The following is a 19,714-nucleotide window of genomic DNA, read 5'->3' on the forward strand; positions in this document are numbered from 1 at the left end:
CTGTGACATGTGGGTATAGGATTTGACAGTTGGCTTTGGAGTAGCAGTAGTCGTGAATAACTAAGAAAGGAGGTAAGGCCTAGGAATAAAGGTGAGGAAAACAAGGGTCAAAATCATGGTAGCATGGCACCCATAGCCTTCGGAGGTGAGAGGAGTCGAGTAGAAGGATACTTCCCCTAATCTGTTACATTAGCCAGTATCTTAATTTACACTGTTTTGCAGGACACAGTTTAACTATTCATTTAGTAATTTCTCAAAATATTTTTTCCAGAAATAATCATGTTAATCATGTGTAACCGTATTAAATATGAAAGAAGAAAATAATTTTATGAAGCTGGATTGTAACATATCCCAGTCCAACCAGATTTTAAAACATCAGCTGTAATTGGAAAGCGGCACAGATTAGCAAATCAGTGGGATCCATCAGCAACTCCAAAATGCAGTGACCTGTTAGAGTCACCCACTTGGGAACTGGAGGTAAGAGAGGCACTTCTGTATCATTACTAAATGCACTCAAAAAGTGTTGAACCTATTAAAATATTTCTATTTCTCAGGGTGCCCAATTTATTACAGGGAATTGACTTTTTCCTTCAGCAAAATTAAGTTCATTTATTTTTGAAGAATTTTCAGGAGTTACAAACTTTATATACCCATACAGAACACTGTGTGTGTGTGTGTGTGTGTGTGTGTGAGAGAGAGAGAGAGGGAGAGAGAGAAGGACAGTATGTATGAAGCGTGGCTTGGTGGATCACCAACTGATCATTATTTTGTATTACAATTTCTTATTAGCAATATTCCTATAATTCTATCATTGGAAGATACGAAAAGGCATGATTTTGGCTATCTTAAAGAATGAAGATTATTGAATAATGGAAGCTAAACTTAGTTAGGTACTACAAATATTAATGCCTAACAGCAACGATAAAATATTAAGCAAATAAATGATGAAGAGGTCCCAGTTAGGTTACTCAAGATGCTGTAACAGATAAATCATAAATATCAGTGGCTTGGCACAAAAGAAGGATATTTCTTGCTCATAATGAGGCCAGAATCTGATGAGTGGATGACCTTTCATGTCACCATAAGTGAACCTGAGTCTTGGAGGATTCTGTATCCAGTTTTGGGGTGAGAAAGGTCATAGAAGACAGTAAAGGTTGGTTTGCATGGGCTATGCTTGTAAGTGGTGCCCCTCACTATGGTTCTCATTCCATTGGCTAGTTCCAGTCAGATGACTACCCCTAACCACAAGGGATACTGGGACATGTAGTTTAGCTTTGTGATTAAGAAGGCATGAATTTGGCAGGCACAGCATCTGCCACTATGACTCTGGGCTCAATTACAGTGCCCTTAAGATACTGTCAGAGCAAATAATGTGGGTACAAATGCTAGAGGAAAGAAAAACAGATGTCAGGAAGGATTAGGAAGGAAAAGAGGCAAGACTCTGCTAAAGTAGGCAAAATATAAATGCAAATCTTTTAAATTAATATTCGTTTCCAGAAACAGATAGTAAAAATCACCTGCAAGTGTATAAAATTAATTTAAATCCACTTGGGCTTCAAAATCTAGGCTTTTTGTATCATTGACTGCACGACACTTCTTTCCAATATCACAGCTCATCTGTTTTAGAAACAGAGTCAGATACAAAATGACAGTTTCAAATAATAATGCAATAATAAAAATCAGAGAAAAATCAGGTCTACCAGGTCTACTGAGGTCATAAAATACAACCTTCATCAGTGTTAGCTGACCCTATTTCAGCATAATGGAAATCCTTCTATTATTTTAGCCTGAATTTCGCTTTCAAAATTATCAGAAAATATGGGGTCCAGATTCCCTGGAGTCTCTCTTCCAATTCTCTGATATCTTGAGCAGAAACAGAGCTATATGTCTAATATTTTCCACTTACAAAAAAAAGGCAAGCATTTAACCTTTACTTATACTCTGAACAGATTAAAGTTTCCAAACCGAGTAAAATGATTTTAAAGAAAGTTGTAATATAATATAGTCCTAATTGGTATTTTATATTTAGCCTCTTGCTGTAGTTCATAACTAGAAAGTGTCCCTTTCCTAGAATTAACACTTATGGTAATTTCAACCCCACTTGAACATCTAGTGACAAGTAGAGTAACCTCACTGCAACCACACCGGCCTTTTTGCAATGCAAGCATGCTCCTACCTCAGGGCCTTGGCTGCTCCCTTTGCCTGGAACAGTCTGCCGTGACGTCAGCACTGGTCTCTCCCTGACTTCCATATCTTTGCTCAGGGAGGCTTTTTTTGATCCCTGATTTACAATTGCAACTCAGCCCAACCTTCTTCCTCACCACTGTCTAGTCTGACCCTCCCAATCCTGCTTACCCTGTTGAACATTTTCTTTTTTCCATATTTTTTCCTTTTAGTATATTACACATTTTACTTAAATATTGCCAATTTTTCCATGCTAGAATTTAACTCCTATGAGGGCAAGCAAGTTTGCTTTGTAGACAAAGTATCCCATGTGCCTAGACCTGTGCCTAGTACAAGCAGAACCTCAATAAACATCTTTTGATCAATGAATGAGCCTTTGAAAATTCAATTTTTTTTTTTTTTTTTTGAGACGGAGTTTCGCTCTTGTCCCCCAGGCTGGAGTGCGGTGGCGCGATCTTGGCTCACTGCAACCTCTGCCTCTGGAGTTCAAGTGATTCTCCTGCCTCAGCCTCCCGTGTAGCTGGGATTACAAGTGCCTGCCATGACGCCCAGCTAATTTTTGTATTTTTAGTAGAGATGGGGTTTCTCCATTTTGGCCAGGCTTGTCTCGAACTCTTGACCACAGGTGATCTGCCCTCCTCAGCCTCCCAAAGTGCTGGGATTACAGACATGAGCCACCGCACCCAGCCTGAAAATTCAATTTTATGCAATCCACTCACTTGGAACTCAAAATGCTAAATGTATATTATTATATGCTTTAAGTTGCTTTGTGCATTGCTTATACATGGATGCACATAATTGAATGGAGTTACAAACCTTGCATATTATTCTTGATAGGTAATATAAGGATGTTCTAGAGTGATTTTCATCATATGTCACTTTCAAATTATATAATTTTAGAAGTCAATCACTGTATAAAATGTGACTTCACTTTAATTTCCTCCAACCAGTGAAACAACTGCCTGTGATCCTAATTACCAAGTTTATTGTTACATTTTTAACATGGAATTAAATTTAAAATATCTAATAAAGTTAGGGAATAATATATCAGTCACTTCTCTTAATTCTTCTGGGGCTGCTACTGGTTAACAATTACATTGAGCTGGCAAATTATTGTGCTTTGTGTTTGGAATTCAAAAGTGATTAAGATGCATTTAATGCACTTGCCATAAGCTCACAAGTCTATCAAGGCGCACACGCACACACACAAATGATTATATTACACTGACTGATTATATGTCACTGAGGTGTCATACCCAGTATTAGGAGGAAGCCAGAAGCATGTCCTATGTTGTAAAAAGTGTGCAACAATTGTTATCTGTACAGAAAAAATGTAAAATTACATTCCTACTCACACCATTCTCAAAAACAAAGTCCAGGTAGCTTAAACCCCTAAATGTAAAAAACAAACCTAAACTTTACAAAAATATAATAGGATAATATCTTTATGGCAGGCAGCAGTAAAATATTTTTTTTTCCTTAAAAAATGTATAAGGGAGAAAATTTTTGCAACCTACTCATCTGACAAAGGGCTAATATCCAGAATCTACATTGAACTCAAACAAATTTACAAGGAAAAAAATAAACAACCCCATCAAAAAGTGGGTGAAGGACATGAACAGACACTTCTCAAAAGAAGACATTTATGCAGCCAAAAAACACATGAAAAAATGCTCATCATCACTGGCCATCAGAGAAATGCAAATCAAAACCACAGTGAGATACCATCTCACACCAGTTAGAATAGAATGGCCATCATTAAAAAGTCAGGAAACAACAGGTGCTGGAGAGGATGTGGAGAAATAGGAACACTTTTACACTGTTGGTGGGACTGTAAACTAGTTCAACCATTGTGGAAGTCAGTGTGGCGATTCCTCAGGGATCTAGAACTAGAAATACCATTTGACCCAGCCATCCCATTACTGGGTATATACCCAAAGGACTATAAATCATGCTGCTATAAAGACACATGCACACATATGTTTATAATAGCAAAGAATTGGAACCAACCCAAATGTCCAACAATGATAGACTGGATTAAGAAAATGTGGCACATATACACCATGGAATACTATGCAGCCATAAAAAATGATGAGTTCATATCCTTTGTAGGGACATGGATGAAACTGGAAAACATCATTCTCAGTAAACTATCGCAAGGACAAAAAAACCAAACACCACATGTTCTCACTCATAGGTGGGAATTGAACAATGAGAACTCATAGACACAGGAAGGGGAACATCACACACTGAGGACTGTTGTGGGGTGGGGGGAGGGGGAGGGACAGCATTAGGAGATATACCTAATGCTAAATGACCAGTTAATGGGTGCAGCAAAACAACATGGCACATGGATACGTATGTAACAAACCTGCACATTGTGCACATGTACCCTAAAACCTAAAGTATAATAATAAAAAATAAAAAAGAAAGTAATCAGGAGAAAAAAATGTATAAGAAAGATTTTCTTAAGCAGAACAACAAAAGTACAAACCCTCAAGGTAAGGATTAATCAATTTGACTATAATAACATTAAAACTTTATGTGGGATAAACACATACACTGGTAAGCCCACTACAGTCTAATTCTCTCACTGATTACAACTAAAACCTTGTATAAAATACAAAACTTCTATCTGAGGAATTGGGAAAGTTGAAAAAAAACAACAACAAAACACAAACAAATCGTGGTAGGGACTCAAAACATAGAGAATGAAGGCAGAATAATGGCATGCTCAGGTAAAGAAAACTAAGATTTCTTGGGCCTACTCTAAATGAAATGCTAAATGGAGATCTTTAAGCTGACGTAAAATGATACCAGAAGGAAACTCAGAACTTCAGAAATGAAGGAGAGCAACAGAAATTGTAAATATTGAGTTAACATAAAAGACGATTTTTTTTCCCCACTATTTTCTCCTTGTATGACTGTTGAAAGGAAAAGTTACAACATGGCCTGGGGGGTTTCAATGTACACAGATGTAGCACATGGTTCAGCTGCTAAGTAAAGATGGGTGACAGAGGGTGAAGGGACCAAGATGGTTGACCAGGGTAGACTGAAATTAGATGTGCATATATCCCAATTTTAATTTACCAATAGGTAATGTAAAATGGAATTTTAAAAATATCCAAATAATCTGAAAGAAGTCATCATAAAGAAACAGAAGAATGAAAATAGCAGGGACAATCAGAAAAACACATAATAAAACTAATATATCTCGTGATGGTGAATATTGAGTGTGAAGTTGGTTGGATTGAAGGATGCAAAGTATTGTTCCTGGGCGTGTCTGTGAGGGTGTTGCCAAAAGAGATTAACATTTGAGTCAGTGGACTGGGAGAGGCAGATCCACCCTTGATCTGTGTGGGCACCATCTAATCAGGTGCCAGCATGGCTAGAATAAAGCAGAGGGAAGAACATGGAAGGACTTGACTTGCTGAGTTTTCCGGCCTTCATCTTTCTCCTATGCTGGATGTGTCCTTTTATTTTTATTTTTATTTTTTTAGACAGAGTTTTTGCTCTAATCTCCCAGGCTGAAGTACAACGGAGCTATCTGCTCACTGCAATCTTCGCCTCCCAGGTTCAAGCAATTCTCCTGCCTCAGCCTCCCGAGTAGCTGGGATTACAGGCATGCACCACCACGCCCAGCTAATTTTTGTATTTTTAGTAGAGACGGGTTTTCACCATGTTGGCCAGGGTGGTCTCGAACTCCGGACCTTAGATGATCCACCTGTGTCGGCCTCCCAAAGTGGTGGGATTACAGGCGTGAGCCACTGCAAACGGCCCTGCTTCCTTCTCTTGAACAATGGACTCCAAGTTCTTCAGCTTTTGGACTCTTGGACTTACATCAGTGGTTTGCCAGGGGCTCTCGGGCCTTTGGTCACAGATAAAAGACTGCACTGTCGGCTTCCCTACTTTTGAGGTTTTGGGACTTGGACTGGCTTCTTTGCTCCTCAGCTTGCAGATGGCCTATCGTGGGACTTCACCTTGTGACGGTGTGAGTCAATTCTCCCTAACAAACTCCCGTTTATATATTCATCTATCATGTTAGCTCTGTCCCTCTAGAGAATCTAATACATACCTAAATCTAACCATATCAATAATTACATTAATAGAAATGGTCTCATGAAAGGTTGTCAGATTGGATAAAAATAAATAAGACTCATCTGTTATGTTGCCTACAGAAATCTCATGTCAAATATAGAAAGATGAATACATTAAAGGGGTGAATTTTTTGTGGGGAGGAGGCAAAAAGTTCTAAAATTACATTGTAGAGATAGTTGCACAACATTAAGAAGTTACGAAGAAACACTGAATGTTCATAACTTAAAGGCATGGGTTGTGTGGTATGTGAATTATATCTTGATAAAGCTATTTTTAAAAAGTAAAGGATGAAATGAAAAAATATACCTTGCAGACAATGAACAAAATAATGGAGTGGCTATATTAATTTCAGACAAAGTAGACTTAAGACAAAGAAATACAAATAAAAAATGAAATTGTATAATGATGAATAGATCTTCACCAAAAAAGATGCAATAATTTTAAAAGTCTTTGTATCTAAAATATAGCTTCCAAATGCATGAGACAAAAACTGATGAAACTGAAAGGTGTGGACAAAGCTACAGTATAGTTGGAGACTTCTGTGCTCTTCTCTCAGGAATAGATGAAAAATGAACACAGAAAGCCAGCAGAGACGTGGATGTGGACACAAGTAACCAACCAGACACAATCCACACTTCCAGAAGACTTCACCCAATGGAAGCAGAATACATATTTTTGTTCAAGTGCCCAAGGAAATTTCACCCAGACAGGTCATATCCTGGGCCATAAAAACATTTTAGTAGATTTAAGAGAACTGAAATCATACGAGGCATACCCTCAGATCACAGGGGAATTAAACTAGAATTCAGCAGAAGAAAGGTACCTGGAAAACCCCAAATACTTGGAAAGTGTCAGTATTAGCCAAAGAGAAAGTCCCATGGGAAATTAGAAAATATTTTGAACTGAATGAAAATGGAAACAAAACAAATTAAAATTTGTGGGATGCAGCTATTACAGTGTTGAGATGGAAATTTATAACTCTATTAAATGCTTTTATTAGGAAGAAAAGGAACACTTCAAGTCAGTGATCTATGCTACCTATTTAAGAAAGCAGAAATAGAGAAACCCAAAGCAAGCAAAAGAAAAGAAAATAAAAAACAACAGAAATCAATAAAACAGTAAAACAATAGAGAAAATCAATGAAATCAAAAGCTACTTTAAAAAATCAATAAAAGTGATAAACTTCTAGCTAAACAGACCAAGAAAACACAATAAGCAAAATGTTTGCCATGCATGAAACTGGCAAGGAATATTATCCAGAATACGTGGAAAATTCCTAACATCATCAAGAAAATCATGCAAACAAGTTGGGAAATAAGAAAAGGATGTATTTGGATTAACGAGTCTGAGAATATGTGAAAATACTGCTTGGCAACCAGGAAATATAATAAAACCACAGTAAGATCCATTTTACATTTATCATATTGGCGAAAAATAAAATGAATAATTAAACCAAGTGTTTACCAGGAGAGATGGAAAACTTTACTCCCTTTTAGAAGTATATACATCAATTTAAGCTTTTAGGGGAGTAATTTTGTAATAACCACCACAGTTGAAAATGTCTGTGAGCAGAAACTTAGCACTTCCATTTCTAGGGAAATCTTGGGCAATTTTTTTTTTTTCCCAGTTGTAAGTTAGGGCATTTTCAGTGATGTTAATTGTAGCATGGCTTGTAACACTGATAACTTGGAAATGATTTTGATGTAAGTTTTCCACTCACTTTGGTCAAACTGTAAACATATTCTTAAGAAATGCAATGACCACATTTATATGGAACTTGTTTCTCAGAAAAGTTTCCAATGGAGGGGGCATGTTTGCACCTAAAAAGCAATATGATTTTGTGTGTGTGTGTGTGTGTGTGTGTGTGTGTGTGTGTGTTGAAAAGCTTATAGAGGCACTGGTAAGAATGTATGCTCACATCCTTGGGTGCTGCAACTTCTAGCCCTCTAGTGAAGTTGTAAACTGCAATATGACCTGCATATTGGCACTGAGCACAGAGCATCATTGATCTCCGTGCATCTTTCGTGGAGATCACTGAATTAGGCTTTCTGTGGACCACAACACAACAGACCACAGGAAAACACCATGTGCCTTGTGCTCATCTGTCCCCCCAGGGCACCACAGCACCCTAGGGCCAGCAGCAGCAGGTCGTGTGACACCTGTCCTTCAGTCCGTAATGCTTTCCTCTCCTCCTGAGCTTGCTCCCTGCCATGCTTGTTGAAGGAATATGAGTATAATTTTGCACTAAGTATGTGCCGGCCATCAATAGTTTCTTATTGTATCGATACCTCAGCCCTGAAGTTGTTTTTTAATTTAATTTTTTTTTTTTGAGACAAGGTCTCTGTTGCTTAGGCTGGAGTGCAATGGTGTGAAGACAGCTCACTGCAGCCTCAATCTCCTGAGCTCAAGTGATCCTCCTGCCTCAGCCTCCCAAGTAGCAGGGAATACAGGTGTCAACCCTAAAGTCTGTACATTCCACCTGGAGCTAATACTTAGAATAAAATAACAAGTGGGAGATGCATGTACCAAAATGGAAAAAAAAAAGTCCCACCGCAGCAACAACAAGAAGCTGTTTGCAGAATAATCTGTAGAAAGTGAGTTTTTTTTACACTTTAAAAGCATGAATAGCATTGGTTATTACTTGCGAATATTATATGATTTATGAGTATACCTATGCTCAGTAAAGGTGCAAACATGGATGAAGGGCTACCTGCAAACTTCATTGTGATGATTCACTTCTGGTGTGGTAGGCAGGGATGAGATTGAGAACTAGGATACATGTTTTTCCAAAAATGTAGCTCTAAAGTAAATAATGCAAAATGTTAAGACTTATTAAAGGTGGGTGTTTCATTAATCGCTGTTTCTTTCTAAGTTTATACTATTCCATAATAAATCATATTTTTAAAATCACACATATAATAGATTTTACCAAAATCCCAGAAAAATATTGGGTTCTCTTGATCCAATCTAATGTCCTACATATTTTGGATAGCATCTACAATGTGAAAATCAGAACTGGTTTTCAGAATATTGACCCGGCAAAGAAAGGGATATCATAATAATAAGAGCAAGCAAGCTTTTAGCTTTTTTTTTTTTTGCACCTACAGTATTCCAGGCAGCATGCTAGGCATGTCCATACATTTTCTCTAACTGACCCCCAAACTTAGCTTTTTGTGCACTTACGTGATGAATAATGAATCTGGGATTCTTATCTAGTTCTTTTCTTACTTTCTTCACTTTAAAAACCAATTAAATTAATACTGAAATTGTTGTTACCTAGAATTTATAGTTAGCCAAATGTTTCCAATTACTTTGTTACTCCTCCACTATACAATAATATTGCTAACTGCAGATTTCCCATCTAGAAGGTGAGCTTGCAGAAATATCACAAGACTTTTTCCTCTTTAAAAACATAGTCACAGCCAGGTGCGGTGGCTCACTCCTGTAATAACACTTTGGGAGGGAGGGGCGGGGGCGGATCATTTGAGGTCAGGAGTTCGAGACCAGCCTGACCAACATGGTGAAACCCCGTCTCTACTAGAAATAAAAAAAAAAAAATTAGGCCGGGGTGCAGTGGTTCACACCTGTAATCCCAGCTCTTTGGGAGGCCGAGGGAGGCAGATCATGAGATCAGGAGATTGAGACCATCCTGACTAACACGGTGAAACCCCGTCTCTACTGAAAAAAATATATAAAAAATTAGCCGAGCATGATGGCATGTGCCTGTAGCCCCAGCTACTCAGGAGGCTGAGGCAGGAGAATCGCTTGAACCTGGGAGGTGCACGTTGCAGTGAGCTGAGATTGTGCCACTGCACTCCAGCCTGGGCAACAGAGTGAGGCTCCATCTCAAAAAAAAAAAAAAAAAGCCAGGTGTGGTGGCACAAGCCTGTAATCCCAACTACTTGGGAGGCTGAGGCAGAAGAATCACTTGAACCTGGGAGGTGGAGGTTGCAGTGAGCTGAGATTGTGCCACTGAACTCTAGCCTGGGACAGAGGGAGACTCTATCTCAAACGCACAAGCAAACAAACAAGAAAACGTAGTCACTACTCTGACTTCTTATTCTCTTAAAATTTATGGCAATTAAATCCTCCTCATTGATAATAATGTCTTAATCAGAAAAAACTATGCATTTATATACACTTACACTGTATGAATAAATACAGTGCAATTTTATGATGGAAAAATACAAAATACAGGATATGTTTTTGTTTTTTATTTTCCAAATTTCTATTTATCTTTACTGGACATGACCTTTCCCTGTTGACAATGCTGCCATTTCACACATCAACTTAATTTACTACCTTCATTTTTTTGCACATAATCTGTAAGTCACGAGTGGTGAGCACGGATTCCCTGAACCTTAGCTGTGTGAAAGAGCTTTGTGTGCTAGATCTCCTTCTCTTTGTAGCTCATATGTGGTTATATAAAATATATATTTATATATGTTTCCTTTTGAAAGGGTTGCTTATGTTCCCTGACATATCTTTAGAATTACTGTTTAATGATTAAACTAAATATTTCCACATTTCATTATTTTATCTAACACACAATTTGTTTTAATTCCACGCTATAATATATGTCGGTCTATATAACAAATACAATGAATATAGAAAGAAGGCATTGGATTTATTTAGTGCTCTGCAACTCTTAACTTTGTTGCTATATGACATTACAAAAAGGTTTATTTGATCACTCAGTAAAGCAAACCACATAACAACTTGCTTTTTGATGTGAATCAATTGCATATTGATCTTATTATGGCTTTCATCGGCAGCTATGGCAGGAGTGAGCTGGATATTTAAGATCTTGGGTCCCAGACTGCCATTATTTTATCAAAGACCATGAATGGTTTCTTATAATGAATACCTGAATATGATCAATATGCATAATAACTTTTTATGTTCTTTACAAAAACAAAAGAATATTTTTAAAAACTTGGCAAGAAATATGATAAATGCCCATAATGAAAATAAAAGAACATAAAGCACCTGATATTACTGTGGAGAGCAGACTGCTGAGAAGAAGAAGAAGGCATGAAAAAAAGGTGGTAGAGTTAAAATAGCAACATAAATAGAGATAGCCTATGCTTAATGAAACAATTAAACAGCTCATTTCTCAATGTCAAGTGTGGACCCCTAAACAGATGTTTAACTAGAAATTTTTATGCCAAGGGCAAGCACCAAGCATTTTTGTTTCTGCGTCCCCTTCTGCCATCATTCTGCCTTCAGGCCGTCCTCCCACCTCCCTGTGACTTTCATGCTTTTGCTCTATTTATAAATTGTGGGCTTCCTGTGTCAGGTTACCTGGCCCTCTGAGTCAGCAGAGAATTGCCATCATGGCAAAAAATGGAAGAAGTCATTCTCGGCTGGATGATGCTCTCAGCATTTCCCCCACTGCTTAGCTCCTCACCACGGGGTTACTTCTAAAGGATTGCAGCACGCCAAATAGCATAAACTTTTAAAAAAAGTAAAATCCCATAAAATGGTAAGTAGATAAATGTCATTTTCTTTTCATAAATGCTGTTTAATTCCAAAGCTAATTTAAAATATTATAAGCTACGAAATTCTAGATGAGTCCTGGGAACTGCCACAAAGCTCCCTCAAGGGCCAGTGTGTGGAATTCCATGGTATCATGTCTCATAGCCGGTTTTATTCATGCCCAGTGCTTGGGAAGTGCAAAGGAACACAGCCCCACGCACAGCGCGGCAAATGTCCTGGCTTTTGCTATTTTCAAACATTTTACGTAAAATTAATTTTCACTACTTTTATGTAAAGCCATTATAGTTTTCAAATTAATAAAAAGTTATAATGGAGTACAACATCAACTACATTTTCGATATTCTTTTTTTTTACATAAACAACCACCATCTATTAAGGCTCCAGCCCTATCAGAAAATGTTTTGCATCTATTTTGAGAACAAATGAAGAGTTTGTACACTTAGTGAAAAAAACACTTGTTTGGATGTAAAACTTCATAGATAGTAACAATAAAATTAAATGCGTATATTAGTCAAAATTGTGATTTCTAAGCACAGGAAACTAACCTCAGACATCTCAGGCAGGTGGAGGCTTCATTGGAAGGCTAATGAAGGACATGAACTTCGACAAAAAGGTCTGGCGAGTGGGTGAGGTGGATGCAGGGGCTGATGGCTGGCGTGCTCTGAGCAAAGTTCTTCTCTGACTAATATTCTTCTGCTGGTGCTGCATGGAGCCACTACTGCCCAATGTCACCCCATGGAGCCAGGTCAGTTGTTGTCCCTTCCATTATATGTCCCTCACTCTGCATCCATCGTAGGTAGGTTAACTGAGCCCATCTTACATGTGTTTGTCCAGCTGTCAAAGCAGGGGAGGAAGAGGGAGTCCCTTCCCTTGTATTTTCATCATGGTAGGTGTGAAACTTAAATGTGAGACTGGTGGGAAAAAGCCAAATCACGAGTGTCCACTATAGCTACTGAAGACTTTTATTTTTCAACCAAAAATTCTTCATGTTTTATGAAACAGGCCAGGTGCAGTGGCTCACGCCTGTAATCCCAGCACTTTGGGAGGCCGAGGCAGATGGATCACTGAGGTCAGGAGTTTGAGACCAGCCTGACCAACATGATGAAACTCCATCTCTACTAAAAATACAAAATTAGCCAGGTGTGGTGGTGCACACCTGTAATCTCAGCTACTTGGGAGGCTGAGGTAGGAGAATCACTTGAACTGGGAGGTGGAGGTTGCAGTGAGCTGAGATCATCCCATTGCACTCCAGCCTGGGCAACAAGAGTTAAACTCTGTCTCAAAATAAATAAATAAATAAAAATAAATAAATAAATTTTATGAAACAGTTGAATGACTCCTCCATTTCTTTTAATGGGTTATGATAAGTTCATTCTCAGAAATGGAACATATGATCTTGATTTCCATTCAAACTGTGGACTCATTGAATTTTCCATATGATCTTTGGCAAATTACTGACTCTATTTTCTCTTTTCTTTATCTACCATAATGCCCAGACATTTTATCTTCCTTGAAGGGAGTTTATTAAAACTGCTGATGAGGCTAATGAAAATATAGACATCCTTAAAGAGAAATTTCATTTTTGGTCACCATTTAATTTTACTGCTACATGCCCAATCTGTCGGGGACTGGATTTTATAGAATTTCTATTTAATTGCATTAGTAGAAAAGCTAAAAAGCTGCTTCCCCGTATGTGTCTATACTTCTTGTATAAATGTTACATGAGTGATAAATTCTGAAAGCCATTAAACACATAGTTTCACATAACTCTTATGGCTTCTCACCAGTAAGGAATCTGTCTCATCACATGAGTGCCCACAATTTGTATGGAAGAAAATAAGCATGGTTTTCAGTTTCCTTGAGGAAAAGAATGTACCCCAAGATGACTGGCAGTTCCTGCCTCATCAGGGATGTCTGCATTTGAAAACAAGGCCTCTTTGAAATCTGAGAATGGAAAATGATTCCTGACAACCTTTCTCATCTCTCTTTGATTCTTAGCCAAACACAGAGGAAAAGTCACAAAGCAGCCTACTATATATACCTTCTTTCAAATGACTCCCTTTGTCTAAGAACCACATTGTAGGGGCAGGCCTGGAAAGGATGTCAGATGGCCCAGCGTTGTGTTGTAATGTACAGGAGTCAGGCCTCCGATACAAAAATCAAACCAGTGTTCATGACCAGGAGGTTCCCCTGTGCATGATCTCAGAGGAAGCATCTGTGATGCTTACAAGGTAAAGTAGATGCATCTCTAAGGAATAGAGGGGAGATTAGGACAATCTATTATTGCAGCCAATCAGCATTTTCTGTCTATTTCAGCGCCTGGATATCAGTGCAAGTGATTTCAGAAGATTGCCTACTGTAAGATTTATTCTTAAGATTCAAATTATTGATTTTTCTCACTACCTCATCAGTGTTATTTAGAAAAGTCTCAGCTGATAATATGGCCGTGCCTCTATAATGCTAAGTATTCCAAGGAAAGCTGATCATTAGCTGGATAGTTGATTTCATGGAAACATCTGGATACTTGGCTGAGGTTATTTTAGACTTTTATGTAGATGTTTGACATAAAAATTGTGCTGTAACTTTAGATAAAACGAGAATCCTGTTGCTAAAGCAATAGTCTGTTAATATATTGATAACAAAATCTCTCTAATTAGTGGTTTGTGCATCGCCTTGAATGCAACATTATATATTTTAAAGGTAATTATTTAAAGTATATTTTAAAATTCAACATAAAAGGAAAATAAAACAGTAAATTCTATAATATAAATTCTTTTACTTTCTAAAAGCACAAATGGGTTCTTTTTTTCTTCTTCTTGAAGTGATAATCTTGTTTATTTTGGTGAAATTGTTAGGAAGAGACACATAATTTACATGGAATTAGTAATACACCTCCAGTTTTGTGGGCTGCAATCTCATTTTGATTTTACTATGTTCTCATCATATGTCATATTTTAAATGAATATGAATTACATGGAAGTGAATGTCATAACTGAGATAAGATGCATGCCATGAAACCACAGGTGGGTCAAGCATTTTATTCCCAGGTGTGGTCACTAAGAGTCATCCTATTTTAGCCAAGGTCAAATGCATAGCAACTTCATTCAGCAGGTTTAATACCATCTTCACCCGAGAATAATTTTAAAGTACCACAATATAAATTAAATCTACAATATTTCATTTAAAACTATTATGTTTTAGTTGTTTTGGACATTATTATTTTGGAAACAAGCAGAAAATTGTAGTCAGCTGAGGTGGAGAGAGAAGACCGTTCAGCTGAAGGAGTGCAGGGCAGAGGTGAGAACAGCTGAGCTCTCCAGTCCACACAGAGCATCTATTGGTAACAAGTTAATGAATGCCTTGTCATAACTGAATTCCATTTGTCACTGCACATGTGAACAGATAGACGTTATTACCTGAGTGGTGTGACTGTCCCTGTGTCTCTGAAATGTCGAAGTCCCTGTGCCACTTATAGACAACCGTGAGTATCCATCTTCTTCAGGTAAACCTGTTGAGGTCAACACAAATCTGGAGTTAAGCAGTGTCTCCTTGTTCCAAATAAAGTAAGTCATGCACTCATTACAACAAACTAGAATTGTTGTCTTTTACGAATTGAAATGATGATCCTTAAACACAAACTAAATACTAAATTTTGCAATGAAACATGGGCACGAACAGTATTGTGGCAGCTTCATTTAGGAAAAGAGGAAATATCCTGCCAAAGGAGATACAATGATACTAAGGAAATATGTGATAATAGCACAAAAGTGAGCAGATAAGTATTGGAGGGGAGAAGGGAAACTTCCAGAGACTGAAAAGGTTTGAAGAAGCATCCGGGGTCGGTGACGGGCCCACTGAGTTGCTGGGGTGACTGCAGACAGCAGACTGTGGCTGCCATTCATAGGATTGCAGGGAGGCGAGGAAGGGATTGAAAATCAGAGCATAACTAAGCCTGTGTGTCCGATGAATTCCACTGGCTGTAGTTCATTTTGTGCACAAGGAAGCAAAGAGATTGGCTGAATTTCCATGAGGAAAAGGTGGGGAGAGCTGCCGATTCACAACACACCAATTCATGAGCAACCACACCGAGTAAGTTGTAGGTTTATGAAACTTTACATGTCCCCCAACAACACGAAGTCGCTATGAGGCACCAAATGATTCTATTAATTATCCTTTATGATCAAAGCAGTTTCCCAACCTCCGCACTATTGGCATTTTGGCCTGTATAATTCTTTGCCATGGGGTCTGCCCCATGCATTGCAGGATGTTTAACAGCTTCCCTGACCTCCACCCACTAGATGCCAGCAGCACCCCCATTTGTGGCACTCAGAAATGTTCCCAGACATTGCCAAAAGTTCCTTGGAGGGCAAAGTCATCCCCTCCTACACAGGCTGAGAATCACTGTGATACAGGCACCATGCATCACCGCAAGTGACTTAGATTAATAAACATGAATAGACAAAAAGAGAAGAACCCAACAAAATGAATTCAACTCAGAGAACTTTAAATACTGAAGTGATTACTACTCTCCTCTGAAAGCATAATTAACTAGCAAAGCGTAATTGATTAAACATATACATAATTCCTAAATTAAAAATCATTAGACAATCAGCACACGCTTTTCCAATTATAGGAGAGAGTTCCTCAGGGAAGCCTACACAATCCTGTCAACACATAACAAGGCCTTCCAGGTGATCTTGTTACATGTCCAGATACCTTGGTATGGAAGAGCTAACTTCATGAAGACTGGGCGGACAATTGCCAGTGGGTGGGGGGGGTCTCTTGCTGGAGAACAGATCTCGGCCACAGGCAGCAGCAGTAGCCTCAGGTGCTATGTGGGAATAGTATCCTTAGACACTGTGGCGGCAGGACACAGGAAAGGCTCCGATCACAGTGAGTGTCGGAGCAGCCTGAAACGCACACAGGCGGAAGGGAGTATGTCAATCCAAGATCAGGAACGATATGAAATTTCAGGAAACTAGATAAAGCAGATAGTTGGAAAAAAAATGTGTTTCCAGGTAGGAGGGCACAACAAAGGGCGTGGGATTCATGTGAAGGACCACCTCTTAGAGGGGAATAAAGGATGGGATGCTGGGAGAAAGGGGCTGATTGATAAGCAAGATAAACCTTCACTTCTATAGGAACCATAAAGAAACCAGTTCGCCAGATATCTTACTAAGACAGGGGATCTGTGGCAGGAGGAGACAACTGTGATCCATTTTTCAAACCTAAATTATAAATTAGAAGTCAGGGCTGGGTGCAGTGGCTCACACCTGTAATCCCAGTACTTTGGGAGGCTGAGGTGGCGGATCACCTGAGGTCAGGAGATCGAGACCAGCCCGGCCAACATGGTGAAATCCCATCTCTACTAAAAATACACAATTACCCAGGCATGGTGGTGCACACCTGTAGTCTCAGCTACTCGGGAGGCTGAGGCAGGAGAATCGCTTGAACCCAGGAGGGAGAGTTGCAGTGAGCCAAGGTTGCTCCATTGCACCCCAGCCTGGATGACAGAGTGAGACTCCATCTCAAAATAAATGAATAATAAATAAATAAATAAATAAATAAAATTAGAAGTTGGATCTCAGAATCAAAACAGAAACTCAATTGAAAGGGTATAAGTTCAGAGCCGAATCACTAGCCTGCTGAGCACTGCATAGAGTCAATTAAAGTCAAAAACATTTATGAGCAACCTCTGCATAAGGCGCTGAGAAATACAATGAAGAATGAAGAAAAGTCCCTGCCCTTGAGAAAGTCACACTTCAGTGAGAATGGCACTGAGGCCAAACACACAGCAGCACGATTTCAGGATTAAGAGGAGTACAGGTCACGCTGAACAGGGTCTTGGAGAAGGTAAGGATTCATTCTGATGGAAGGGACTAGAGTAAACCTCATGCGGTGTTGCTAAAGGACCGGGGCCTTCCAGGAGGAGGAGAATTGTGGAGGGCGAACAAAGTCGAGAAGGACATGCCTGGCTGAGAGCACAAATGCGATAAGGCAACAAAACACAAGGACGCTTCGCAGAAATGTGACCACACTTTGGAGACGATAGGTAGCACTGCAGACTTCCCGGAAGAGAAGTGACACCATTTTATCTAAGGAATGAGTTCAAAGGTATTTCATTCATAACTGTTGACTAAAGAAAGAATGGGTCCCAGAACCTGTGTCAGGGCTCCACAGACAGGGACAGATGGCAGCGTGGGCAGGTCCAGCCAATGTGTCCAGCGTGGACATGTAACAATTCCCAGTTTACAGATTCATGTGTCCCTTGCTGAACATATTCTTTCCAGCAATCTTTTTGAAGCAATCGTGTGCCTCAAAAAGTTGAGCTTTTGGTCCATTTGATACCAAACTATTTCAAAAAGCCATTCTTGCCCAAATGACAGCAAATCAAGGTCTTCTGAAACTGCATCCATCCTATGCTGCCCTCCAGATAGATCCAGCTCCTCTGCTCAAAGAAAACATGCAGATGCTCAGGGGAAGGAATTCCCCACACCTGATCTCCAGGGCATAATGGATACGCTGTGGACACTCCATAGAACCTGCTGCTGTTCTTTAAACTTGGGTGGGCAAAAGTCGCATGCAGGTGGAGGGCCAGGTGAGGACAGCGGGGAGGGAGGCAGGTGAGTGGGTGCTGGGAGAGACAGGCATGTGGAGGAGGGGGTGGGACAAGCGACTGGGCCCCAGAAGTCAGAGGGAAGGGGATTTTTGAAGGTTGTAGCAAACAGGCCGAGGGTCCTCATCACGGCCAACGCATCAACGTTGTGAGAACTGAAAGGGACAGAGTGACAGCCAGCAAGCGCCAAAGGTGCAAAGGAGGTTACACGGCAGGAGGTTTTTTTGTTATTGTTGTTTTTTTTACCAGCACAATGTTTTATTTAGCTGCCGTATAAGAAGCAGTACCTTTTTAAGGCAAATTATTTTAAAGTGACACCAAATGCACAAACCACGAATTAAAAAAAAAAAAATGGATTCATGTCTCTATATAAACATTAAAAATAAACACATTGACAATGCCCTAAAAATAAAATGTGTATTTTAAAAGAACAATGTAGAACATTGAAATATATTAAATAAGAGGCTTTTTTAATTCTTAAAACATCCTACAGATCCTGGATATTAAAAAATGGACAAAGAATAAGTTTAGAAAATAAAGGAGAAAAAATATGAATGACTAATAAGTAATACACATATTCAATTTCATTAAGAATTCCAAGTAATGGATATGAGACTACATTCTATCTATCAAAATAACACAGTTTTAAAACTTTTTATTACAAACATTTCAGACATAAAGAGAATATGCAGTGAAACTCCACGCACCCATTCCAAGCCTTGGGGCTGTCAATTTTATCCATTTTTATCCATTTTTTATTCATTTTTCACTTAAATCCCAGAAATCATGTCATTTCAGCTGTAAATATTTGTACATGTGTCCCTAACTGACAAGAACTTTTTTTTTTTTTTAACATAGCAAGAATTTTCTCACGCAGCTAACGGGAACATTGCTAAGCAAAGGCCCCCAGAGAAGTCCCACAGTCTTGCGTGGGTAGAGAATCCCACGGCGCATTTTAACCAGGGTGAAGACTCCATTCATGTTGGAGGAACATTTAAAGTGAAGATGGAGCTCTTTATCTGTGCCTTCATTAAAAGGTGGAGTTCTGTCCGAGAAGGAGCTTCTGCACATTCTGAGAAGCCCCCACTGCTCCTCTTACTGTAGCGGCCTTCTCCCCAGACCATGCTTGGGGTTAACAATTCCCAGTTTAGAGGTTAATGTGTCCCTTGCTGAACATATTCTTTCCAGCAATCTTTTTGAAGCAATCGTGTGCTTCAAAAAGTTGAGCTTTTGGTCCATTTGATACCAAACTATTTCAAAAAGCCATTCTTGCCCAAATGACAGCAAATCAAGGTCTTCTGAAACTGCATCCATCCT

General features: G+C 39.0%; 1 protein-coding gene across 3 annotated transcripts in view; it reads right to left on the bottom strand.

Moving 5' to 3' along the window:
* The window catches only part of MYO16 (myosin XVI), a 706,512-nt gene that overhangs the window by 15,267 nt on the left and 671,531 nt on the right, over positions 1-19,714 (bottom strand). For all 3 annotated transcript variants that reach the window (XM_055244378.2, XM_063618637.1, XM_063618636.1), the window contains exon 34: positions 15,198-15,289. In XM_055244378.2, coding sequence (XP_055100353.2) covers positions 15,198-15,289 — 92 coding nt within the window. The remainder of the gene's footprint in view (positions 1-15,197; positions 15,290-19,714) is intronic.

This window comes from Symphalangus syndactylus, chromosome 15 (assembly GCF_028878055.3).
Source record: "Symphalangus syndactylus isolate Jambi chromosome 15, NHGRI_mSymSyn1-v2.1_pri, whole genome shotgun sequence".
NCBI classification, from domain to species: Eukaryota; Metazoa; Chordata; class Mammalia; order Primates; family Hylobatidae; genus Symphalangus; species Symphalangus syndactylus.